Source organism: Cydia fagiglandana, chromosome Z (assembly GCF_963556715.1).
Source record: "Cydia fagiglandana chromosome Z, ilCydFagi1.1, whole genome shotgun sequence".
Lineage (NCBI taxonomy): Eukaryota > Metazoa > Arthropoda > Insecta > Lepidoptera > Tortricidae > Cydia > Cydia fagiglandana.
Genome location: NC_085959.1, coordinates 5,123,137 through 5,135,352, shown reverse-complemented (window position 1 = coordinate 5,135,352; position 12,216 = coordinate 5,123,137). Strand labels below are relative to the sequence as shown.

At 39.1% G+C, this 12,216-nt stretch overlaps 1 protein-coding gene across 1 annotated transcript in view; it reads left to right on the top strand.

Annotated features, from left to right (window-relative positions):
- Positions 1-9,066, top strand: part of LOC134678734 (longitudinals lacking protein, isoforms H/M/V-like) — a 55,179-nt gene extending 46,113 nt beyond the window's left edge. The window contains exons 8-10 of the mRNA XM_063537414.1: positions 6,889-7,058; positions 8,031-8,176; positions 8,640-9,066. Of these exons, the coding sequence (XP_063393484.1) occupies positions 6,889-7,058; positions 8,031-8,176; positions 8,640-8,832 (509 nt within the window). The 3' untranslated portion in view covers positions 8,833-9,066. The remainder of the gene's footprint in view (positions 1-6,888; positions 7,059-8,030; positions 8,177-8,639) is intronic.
- The last annotated feature ends 3,150 nt before the right edge of the window (positions 9,067-12,216 follow it).

Here is a 12,216-nt window from a genome sequence, read left to right as displayed (position 1 = left end):
ACTTTAGGAGTAATCCATGAAATTGTTTACCGTTGCCCCGTACGAACGCGAATTTTATGAAGATTTGCAGGTATAAGAGTTTCCTTTTCTACGACAAATGGTCAAAAATATGCACAGAAAGATAATCGCCTGCTTATAATGCCGAAAAAGTCGCAACACAGGAAATAAAATGCGTCTGTGCGGGACAGCCCGTGGAATGCTCCTATATGGGGTCATCCATTAATTACGTCACACGAATTTCTAGGTTTTTTGACCCCTCCCCCCCTCCTTGTCACACTTGGTCATATTTGGCAAACCCCTCCCCCCTAGTGTGACGTCACATTTTTTCTACGAAATCGCCAAATCGAATTAAGTAAGTAGTACCTAAGTATTATTAATATTTTATCAAAATATTTTTGACGATATAAATATTAGTAATTTTATAACCTAAAACTACTTAGGAAAGAAAATTAAATGTACAGCGAATAAAATGATTTTAAATAAATGTTCGGTTACTGATGAAGTTAAAGTGACGTCACAAAGTTTGTGTCTCCCCCCTCCCCCATGTCACAATATGTCACATTTTTTGACCCCCTCCCTCCCGCTAAACGTGTGATGTAATTACATAATGGATGACCCCTAATGTCTTAATAAAAGATACAGTTCAGCTTTGTTTTGTGTATACCGTGGCCGCTCCGGTATATACGAGTATGACAGCTACTGTACGCTCGAGTTCACAGACATCTATACAAGCCAACTGTCAATAATATATGTACACGACCTTATTCTCATTTTAGAGCCGTACGCACGACGACCAACCCAGGCGACTGTACAAACCCACAAAAGTACCTCTCTTGTATACAGAGTGTGTCTGACCATGGGGCTTTAAATCCAGGGCTTGATTTTACTCGCTAACCTAAGCTACTTTTACGATGGGACCAACCCTTAAATCGGAGAATTTTTTTTGGCTTTTCCATAGAAAGCGTCGACATCTGATCAGCCAAAATGTATGAAAAAGAAAAAGAAATCGAGATTTCGGGGTTGGTCCCATAGTAAAAAAAAGTAGCTCAGTTTAGCGAGTAAAATCGAGCCCTGGATTTAAAGACAAGAACGGTTACAGTATACCCAATAAGTATATTTGCTAGATACATCTGAAAGTGACTTGAATCATCTATTTAATATAATATCCGAGAGTTCGAGCTTTGCTCGGAAAACATATGTAGATTCAAAATTGCGCGTTTTCCCAGAGATAAGACCTAGGTCTCCGCCAGCGGATTCTCGGATAATCGGATTGTGACGTACTAAAAAGTACCTAAATCCGGCAAATCGGGAACTTGCTATAAACTCTATAATGGCGAATAATCGACCTATGTATACAGGGTGACCTGGGTGACATTTGAGTCGTGATCAGTAATATGTTTTTCTAACTCCATAAACAATTTTTACAATGTTGTGTGTATGTTTGTTTGGTTGTTGTGTATTATAGTTCGATTATTCGCCCTCGTAAACCCCCATACCATTCATCGAAATCGTTAGAGCCGTTTCCGAGATCCCCGAAATAAATATAATATATCTCGTCAGGTGACAACAAAGACGCACTAATTACTAATTATTTTAGTACTAATATCATTAGACCGAGTTTAGAGCAATTATTTCATGCAACCGATGATGCCAAAAATGCGGGGGTGCCCGGGACGAGGTGAGCGAAGTCCCGTGCCGTGATTGGTCCGTTCAAAGACACTTTCGACTCGAACATGGAGTAAAATCACCGTGAACGTGACAGAGGGGGTAGCGCGACTATGCTCAGTCTGGAGAAGGCTTTGTCTGTGACTAATATGGTCGACTATGGCTCTGAATTAGTGGTGGTAATTAGTGAGTTTTGGTTGTCACCTGAAGATATACATATATACATACAAAAATTACTCGTGTATAAGATTATTATTGAAAACGTAGCAGTGGCAACCTAGACAAACGAGGTACCTGCTAAAATCACCGTTTTATGATGACTTAGAATACTTTGATGAATGTTTTTCAGAGAAATATGTTATGTAACTAAATAAAAAACTACCAGTATAAAATTATGACAAGCATGACATACAAATAAATGCAATTCACTTACACCGTGTCAGTACCCATATAACCATTCCAGTCGCAGAATCATCAAAGTGGTAACTAAATGTCAGATGTGTCGTAACAGAGTCCACACAATGTGTCTAGAATTGTTTCGAAACAAAGTGTCGTCGCCGTGTGTACACTTTTCCGTAACAAGGTGTCGACACATTTGTGTGCACTTTGCGTGCGGTTTGCGACTAAATCTGACAGAAAATTTGTGACAGCAAATGTCAATATAAAATACCTCTTGAAAACCAAGGTTTGTCAAACTACTATTAGTGTCTCGTGTGCTCGTAAGTAATTCTAGTAAGTCATCATGGGCGATGCAAATGAAAACCATATAAACACCCAACACCCGTCAACCTTTTACAGAAAAGTTTTTAAAGAAATGCAATAAGCTACTTAGGTCAGCCAACGAATGCTCCAAAACGTTGTAGAGGGAAATGCTCGGAACACAATTTTTGACTCTGTAACTTGGTTTGGACAAGTTAGGAGGTGAACATATCAAAAGTCCCCGGCCGTAGCCCTTGAGCGGGGGGAAGAGAGGGGGCTTTGAAGGTCCCATTTTCCGGTTTTTCGATTATATCTCGGAAACTATGCATCTTAGCGACATGGCCACTTATACAAAATGAAAGTTAATTTAATTTGTTACAAGTTTATTCAGTCAATTTTTTCGATATGTTGAATAGTTTTTGAGATATCCGCTCTTGAAAGTTTATTTAGGGCTCTCAATATTATCTTGATATATCTACATCAGTGAAGGTGCTAGGCCGTGTATGGTATCGTTTTCGTATAAATCTGGGTTGCTGAATCCATTTAAGGTATCACATTGACACCATTCCACAAAATTAAAAAAAATCTTTTTAGGGTTCCGTACCTCAAAAGCAAAAAACGGAATCCTTATAGGATCACTCGTGCGTCTGTATGTCTGTCCGTCTGAATACACAAAATAGTTCTTTACCTATAGATGACAGGAAAACCTATTAGAAATGTGCAGTCAAGCGCGCGTCGGACTTAATGTACGGAACCCTTAATACGCGAGTCCGACTCGCACTTGGCCGGTTTTTTTTAAACTCCTCTTGACGCTTAACCGCTGAACCGATTTCGTTGAAATTTGGTATAGAAATAGTTTGCGTCCCAGAACAGGACATAGGATAGATCTTATAACCAAGCAACCTTTTGAAGGTGTGAAAAGTGGCGTGGAAATTTGTACGGGAAATCAATAACCGCTGAACCGATTTATATTAAATTTGGGATGGTCTACATCTTTGATTTAGTTAAAAATGATAAAAAAAACATGACTTCAAACCTAAACTTAAACAGTATTAACTTCAAGAAGTAAATTCTGAATTCCCCCCTACACCTCATTTCACACCTTTAAAGGATGATTTTTGAGATAACTTATTATGTCCTGTCTCGGGACTAAAAATATATGTGTACTAAATTTAAATTAAAACTGTTCAGCAGTTTAAGCGTGAAGAGGAGTTTAAAAGAAAGTAAGTTTATATGTTTTTACTTTGGAATGGTGTCAATGTGATACCATAACTAAATTTGGTACTGCGCATTTATACGAAAACGATACCAAACATGGCCTCGTAGCTTTACTGTTGTAGAAGTCAAAATAAAATTGAGAGCCCTAAATTCTTATTACTTGACCAAACTTGTGTAGAAGGAAAAGGAAAAATAAAAGTCTTCGGCAGGAATATAAACACAAATATTATTTTATTAAATTTTTTTTGCGTTACTATTTCAATCATCAAATATAAACATACCTTGATTATATTATTCTAGTGAGATCCTCATAGATAAACAAAAACATTTACTTAAAAAATTACAAGGTCGAAATGTCACGGAACTTGTGAGAGTAATATGTGAAAAATAAAAACTTTTATGACAAAAAAATCTGGACACAATTTAAGAAGCATCCAATTGCGTCGAGGAATCATCTGTATTTTTGCTTGTTTCATTACCTCCTCGCTTCTTTTTTTGTCCTTTGTATTCTGTAGCAATTTGTTAGATCTGAAAATAAAGATAACTTGCGTCGTCACGGATGTCGATTTATAGGTTTTAGGGAGTGCAGAATTCGAAAACTATGATCATTTTATATTCCAAGATATTATAGTGCATGGCCGCCATTTTGGATTCCAAAATGGCCATCATTTTCGAAATCTGCGTCCCCTAAAACCTATAAAACGACATCCATGACGACTTTTATGACATAGTGCATGGCCGCCATCTTGGAATCCAAAATGGTCATCGTTTTCGAAATCTGCACCCCCTAAAACCTATAAAACGACACCCATGACGACTTATATGACATAGTGCATGGCCACCATTTTGGAATCCAAAATGGTCATCATTTTCTAAATCTGCTCCCCCCAAAACCTAAAAAACGACACCCATGACGACTTTTATGGCATAGTGCATGGCCGCCATTTTGGATTCCAAAATGGTCATCATTTTCAAAATTGGAGCCCCCCAAAACCTATAAAACGACATCCATGACGACTTTTATGACATAGTGCATGGCCGCCATTTTGGATTCCAAAATGGTCATCATTTTCGAAATCTGCGCCCCCCAAAACCTATAAAACGACACCCATGACGACTTTTATGACATAGTGCATGGCCGCCATTCTGGATTACAAAATGGTCATCATTTTCTAAATCGGGGCCCCCTAAAACCCATAAAACGACATCCATGACGAATTTTATGACATAGTGCATGGCCGCCATTTTGGAATCGAAAATGGTTATCATTTTCGAAATCTGCGCCCCCCAAAACCTATAAAACGACACCCATGACGACTTTTATGACATAGTGCATGGCCGCCATTCTGGATTCCAAAATGGTCACCATTTTCGAAAGCGGGGCCCCCTAAAACCTATAAAACGACATCCATGACGACTTTTATGACATAGTGCATGGCCGCCATCTTGGAATCCAAAATGGTCATCGTTTTCGAAATCTGCGCCCCCCAAAACCTATAAAACGACACCCATGACGACTTTTATGACATAGTGCATGGCCACCATTTCGGAATCCAAAATGGTCATCATTTTCTAAATCTGCGCCCCCCAAAACCTATAAAACGACACCCATGACGACTTTTATGACATAGTGCATGGCCGCCATTTTGGATTTCAAAATGGTCATCATTTTCTAAATCGGGGCCTCCTAAAACCTATAAAACGACACCCATGACGACTTTTATGGCATAGTGCATGGCCGCCATTTTGGACTCCAAAATGGTCATCATTTTCAAAATTGGGGCCCCCTAAAACGTATAAAACGACATCCATGACGACTTTTATGACACAGTGCATGGCGGCCATTTTGGATTCCAAAATGGTCATCATTTTCGAAATCGGCACTCCCTAAAAGCTATAAATCGACACCCATCTCGACTTTTATGACAAAGTGTTTGGCTACCATCTGCATGCAAGACATTTCTATTATTTTTACGTACATAAATGGCCCCCTGTCAACTTCCAACCGAGATTTAATCGATAATTTATTCGATTAATGTTCAGATTAATTCAATTTCAATCTATGTTAGGTCGACTAAACTAATCGTGATTAAAATTTGAGGATTAACTTTTTTTATTCCATTAATTAGTCGAATAAACAGTTAATCTATTAAGTCCCATCTCTGACCACGGCATTTTTACACTTTGAGAATATCTGAAAACAAATGAACACAAGGAGCCATTTTGCAAATCCAATAACTTTGTTATTACTTTTGACAGCGCGTGTCATGTGTCTACACAGAGTCGACACAAAGTCGAAACATTTGCGACTACTTTGTGACTGCAATATTTCTCAGCCTTAAACCATATTTATACATCATAATGAACAAGTTTCGTAGTATGTAAAGCGTTATTTCTGTTATTTAAGTATAGTATACGCATTGAAGTACTAAAAATGCATCAAATAATATATTTATGAACACAGGCACTGAGAAGTAAACAATTTCATTTCCGGCTAAACTAAAACAATTTGGTGGCGCGTTGATTATATTACACTTAGTTTATCAAATCACTCGAGCAGTTTAATTCCCCATAATAATTTAAGTCCTATTGTAATATAAATGCAAACAATATATAATTACGTCTTGTAATCCGTTTTAGAGATGGCGTATTAATGTCACTTATTTTTATTTAACTATTTTTCCATCTGACAGTTTCCATTTGACAGGAACAAAATGAACGAATGAACGAATGATTTTGGCATAAAGTAGTCGCAAACTAGTAACAATGTGTGCACACGGCGACCACACTTTATGTCACTTTGTGTCATGTGTCGACCCTTCCCCATTTCTGGTAACTGTGTCGACACGGCGACGACTCTGCGACTGGAATTGTGACCGAAACAGACAGTGTCGACACAAGATGTGTCTACACCGCGTCGTAACGGCGACTGGAAATGGTTGTATGGGTACCTATGCTTACTTATTGACATTTCAAATTTTAAATTCGACATGTAAACGAATGTAACTACCTAATAAATTTTACGACCCTAATAACCCCAAACACAATTAGTTTGCGTTATTTTATCACAGAGTTCCTATGGCCATCTCCCGTCTCCATAATCAGATCAGCTCGATGGTACTATAATATTCCATTGTCACCCGACCCGACTTACATATTTTCAGCTTCATTGCAATTCGAGAAGTGGGTCAAATCTAACTTGCAAGATCCCGTACAAATATAGATACATAAGTACATACATACTTACACAGGTACATTGCAAGTTAAATTAAAGCTTGTAATAAATAATCTGTGTCTTGTTTCCAGATAGCGCGAGCCGCCAGCGGCGCTCAAAGTTGTTCAAGCGTCAATCGCGCGTGCAGCCCGAAGAGAGAGAAGTGAGGAGACAGGTGTCCGAGCCCGCGGCCCCTGCGCCCGGCCCCGCCTCCACCCCCGCTCTCAGGAAACATGAGTCCTACCCGCAATATGGCGCACAGGTACCGTACACTACCTACAGCAGGGATGTTGCGGATGCTGATTTTTTGACATCCGCGAATGCGGATGCGGATATTTAAAGGCTCACATTCGCGGATGTGGATGCGGATGCGGATGTCAAAATTAGGTAGGTACTTAAAAAACGTCAAATATTATATTTTTTTTTAGTATTTTTATTGAAACAAAAACCAAACTTTTTGTATTTGAATAAGAATATAGGTGCGGGTACGTTATATTTTATAAAGAGTAACTTGACCGACTTTTCTGGATCTAGACGATTTCGTTATATAGGTAATGACGAAATTATCAAGCACTTACGATGTTCCACATCCGCATCCGCATAAGCTCCGCATCGATTTAACGCGGATGCAGATGCGCATTTGCGGATGTTGAAAATAATGCGGTTGCGGATGCGGATATTCGCAACATCCCTGCAGTACAGCACCTATTATGCTCTATTGTAATACTGCGAGCGTCGCTCAAAATTCCTCAGTCTATCGCTATACTTATCATTATCGATATTATTATATAATCAACGCGTCACATCGCTAGCGGCCGGCAGACATTTGTGTCCGACGCCCACGTGACACGTGTCCTTGATCTGGGCTATAACCGCGAAAATCGAAGTTCGCAAATTGCGGGGATTTTTCTCTGTCACTCTAATTACGCCTTCGTTGGAGTAAAAGAGAAAGATCCCCGCAATTTGCGAATTTCGGTTTTCGCGGTAGCCGCTCAGATTCGTGGGCGTCAGACGGGACGGAAATCGCTTGCCGCCTCGCCCGCACTTCTGTAGTCTTGACATCATCGGTTTAATGAAATAATTCCTCAAATCTACGTCTTTAGGTATTTTTATCTGTGCGTCTTCATACTCGAAGTAAGATATAAATACCTATCATGAACCCTTACTTTAGAATAGAAGTACTTGAAGAGCTTTTCCATGTATAAATAGTAATTATAATTGCCTTATCTCACAGAACCGCACGCGGACTCTAGACCACGAGATAGGATCGCTGCTGATCCGCGCGGTGACGTACATCGACCGGCAGACCAACCCTCCCTCGGCCTCCACTTCTTTCGAGGAGGCGCCAGCCACGCGAGCCAGCCACACACCCGCCGTCAGGTGAGTGAATGACTTGACCTTGACGTTCTCAAAGACGATTTTCTAGTCATAAATAAATAGTGCGTAGATTATTGTCTCTAAATCGAAAGCAATTAAAAAACTGTTCGAGGAAAAGTTTGCTTGAATTTGACGAGCGCGGTGTAGATCGGGAGAATTAAAATTGTATTACGAAAACTAAGCTGCCGTTGCAGCCTTTCATGGATGACCGTACCAGCGTCAACTTAAAATGCTTGTTGCTAGGCCTACATGAATAAAGTATATATGATTCTTGAAACTTTTATTCGAGGCCAAAATATCGCATGAAAGGCAGAAGAGTCAGTCCATGAAATCAAACTTCTATGAAATTATGAATGACACTTGCACTGCGTGGGCTATCAAATCTTCTGCAGACTTTACTTGGTCCGACTCTCTGAACCATCCGTAGGAGCCGAGCGGTAAAGCTTAAACTTTCTCTCACGCACAGGAATGGACCCCCTTTGAGCTGCAACTTCTGCTGGAACACAGTAGACGAGTGCGGCCGCATTCTCCGACGAAAGACTCAGTACCACTGCCCCGAATGCCAGACCAACCTGTGCATCGTACCCTGCTTCCACGAGTACCACGAGGGGCCCGACGCGGCTGAGGCCGGCGCGAGCGCGGCCGCAAGCGCCAGGTGAAGTGTTATTAGGTACCATTAGGACTGATCTTAGCTACGCTAGTCACACGGGCTACCGGTGGGCGAAGCCCCAAAACGTGGTAATGTGGCAGAAATTAGCTATCAGGGGGCGATGCCCTCCATTTGCTAGTAAATGGTACCTGAGGGGCGATCCCCCTTGTAAGCATTAACACCTGTTTAACTCGTGAGTGTGTATTGTTATAGCGGGAAGAGCTGTCAAAGAGCAATACCGTTTAAACTTTTGTGATTAGTAAATTAAATTGAAGGTTTTATGGTCGTTGGGACAAAATTTCTTAAAATTGTTTACTTTGTTTTTAGGATTGCTTATTATTCGGAAATTAATAAGTATATGGCGTGCCTTAAATCTCAATTGTGTATGCGCTGAATGTGCAACTATAGTACCTATTAAAATATCCTAAGTTGCCCATATTAAAAGAAAAGACGTTAATACGAATGAAGTAAAGCACATCTCGATCAACGGAAAATGTCGGAAATTAGTTTTTTTTACCAAAAACTTGCGTGATTTTATGCAAAATTTCGTAATCTTTCGGAAAAACCTTCTTCTCAGGTAAGGTCCTCAGGTAATTAATTACCGACAACAGCAATACTTCGCCTTAAAACCGAGTAAAATCAATGTGCGTTATCTAAATAAAACGTATATAGAGGTTTTATTACAAATACATGTTCAAAACATACACCCTATTTTTAAATATATTAATCATTATCTATATAAGGTTAACATTTTTAAGTTAGTATTTAAAGTTACAGAGTAATTTATAGACATCGAGAATAACGTTTAAGAGGCCAATCTATATCACTTGTTTATATTTATTTATATTAATACAATATACCTACATCTGTCTGTACAGAAAATGTCGGCGTGGCGATTCAAACGCATTTACAGATGTTGTGCATAATTGTTTGCCATAGTATTATCTCGGCACGTTGGAATTTGTCATGCTTCTTCAGTCAACCTCACTACTTTTTGTACTGAGACTGACTGATATAGCAAGACACGTACGTTTCCGTGAAAATGTGATGGAAAAGAATTATGCACTACATCTTTAAATATTTTGGGAGCATTCCAGAAGTGTGGCTTATGTAGTTAGGTAAGCGACACTGGTCGTGATCAGGTCATTTATGGGGCAGAATTAAATGACAGGTTTTACATATAGAGAGTTCCTATATCGATTAACTCAAATAACGTAAGCTCAGGTAACTTTAGTCAGTAGTAAAATACTCGTATGTATAAATATTTTTGAGTATCCAATATAGATATCCAAATAGAATTTGAAGTTTAACGCCATCTACTCGAGCATAGGATGAAGGTTATGGCGCCATCGCTCGAAAACATTGCACCATATTACCTTTGGTCTATAGTCGAGTACTCGTAGATGGCGTTAATATTAATATTTAATAAGTTAACACATATCGGTGATAGAATAAGGATCAAAGTCAAATGGCGTTCCAACAGTTTTATGTTCTGTCGAAAGATGGCAGTAAATTTACAGTGGCTACATAATTTACCTTGACGATCCGTCTCTATAGACTCTATTCTCCTTGGTATATCCAAGCAACAAAATAAATGTAACAAGCACAAAGCAAAAAGGCTCGGTAATAATCAACGTTAAAAACTGGGCCATAGTTGTATCATAGGACTATAAAGTAAAAGTAAAAAGTAAAATTTAAAGTAAAGTATTTTTTTTTAATCTGGTAATTACATAATATATCAATTTTGTGGATCCCACTAGGCTAAACCTGTCCCGTGATTCCACGTTTACGCATTATGTTAAGAGCGATTAAATATGTAGTAGTACATTCAATTTATATACCTAGTTACAGTATAAGTTACCTGGGTTTACGGTATCGCAGTGGCGTGCCTTTAGAGTTTTGGAGTAGGGCAAGCCGGAAGACATGTTCTCGTAGTAACTGTCCAATCTACACTCTTCGGACCAGTGGCGGATGTGCATTGTTGGCCGCCCTCGGCTCCAAGCCCTGTAGTCGCCACCCCTTTCACAGCGCCCACCATACAGACTGCCGCCTCTAAAGTCATTGGGTCATTGCCGATCTAGGCCCGGACCTACCGAGCCTTAGGGCAAATCCGCCACTGCTTCAGGCTAAGCATTGAGTAATACCTACGTGGGCGCATCTCATATAGTCCGTAGTTTCCTAACTGATCCCGAGGCCTAATAATTCTTTTGTCTATAGATAGTTGATTTTGAACCTTTTTGCAATCTCCATAGAGTGGTAAGGTAATTCAATAAGCCGTTTTAACGGCCAAGGAATTTTTTTTGCAGGTAAGTAGCAACTGCGGTTTTGCTTAACAATAGACAAAAGGATTAGGCCTCGGGATCAGTTAGGAAACTACGGACTATACCGTCACAAGGAACAACTTCATCGTTTGTTAACAAATTAGTGTATATTTTTTAATGTTACGCGTTTAGTATTAATAAGCTACTAAATATTTATAATATTTATTTCAATGCCTTCGATGCAATATGAACTTTGATGTTAAAACTGTACAGATGTTTATGAGTAGTGATGCCGCCTCGCGGTTGGTAGTACATATATGGTGTGTACGAATATATATTTTTTAGTTTACTAGTATCTAGACGGATAGCATGGTCGCATTGGTCGCGTTATTATCGCCTGTCGTGTCATGCGTCACTTTCGCACTTACATAATTATGTTTGTTTAAATATGTGCCGTCAACCGGGGTGAATAGGGATGGCTGGTATTAGTACCCAAAACAAAAACCCGGCCAAGTTCGAGTCGGACTCGCGTTTTTTCCTGTCATCTATAGGTAAAGAACTATTTCGTATATTTTTTTCAAAATTTTAGACCCAGTAGTTTCGGAGATAAGGGAGGGGATGGTAATTTTTTGGTTATTTTCGTAAATAACTTCTAAACTATTTATTTTAAAATTACTAATAAAATATTTTTGGAATTCTCAAAATGAGCTCTTTCATTTGATATGTAACACGGTATAGTTTAAAAACATTATTTTTTAATTTCGTCATTTACCCCCTAAAAGTGGCCTCCATGTTTAATTCATTTGTTTACGTAAAATGTCCGTCTTTGGGTCATGAATTTACATATGTGTACCAAATTTCAACTTAATTAGTCCAGTACTTTTAGAGAAAATGGGCTGTGACAAACGGACAGACAGACAGACGGACGGACGAGTGATCCTATAAGGGTTCCGTTATTTCCTTTTGAGGTACGGAACCCTAAAAATGTGATTTACCTGACAATTAAAAAATACCTGTACATTGAAAATGTATAGTAGATTTTGTATGATACAATTTGTGCGAGTAGTTTAAGAGCCAACAGGAGTGGTCATTTCTCCATACAAACGTACTTGACTGTTTCCTCCGTGGGTTTT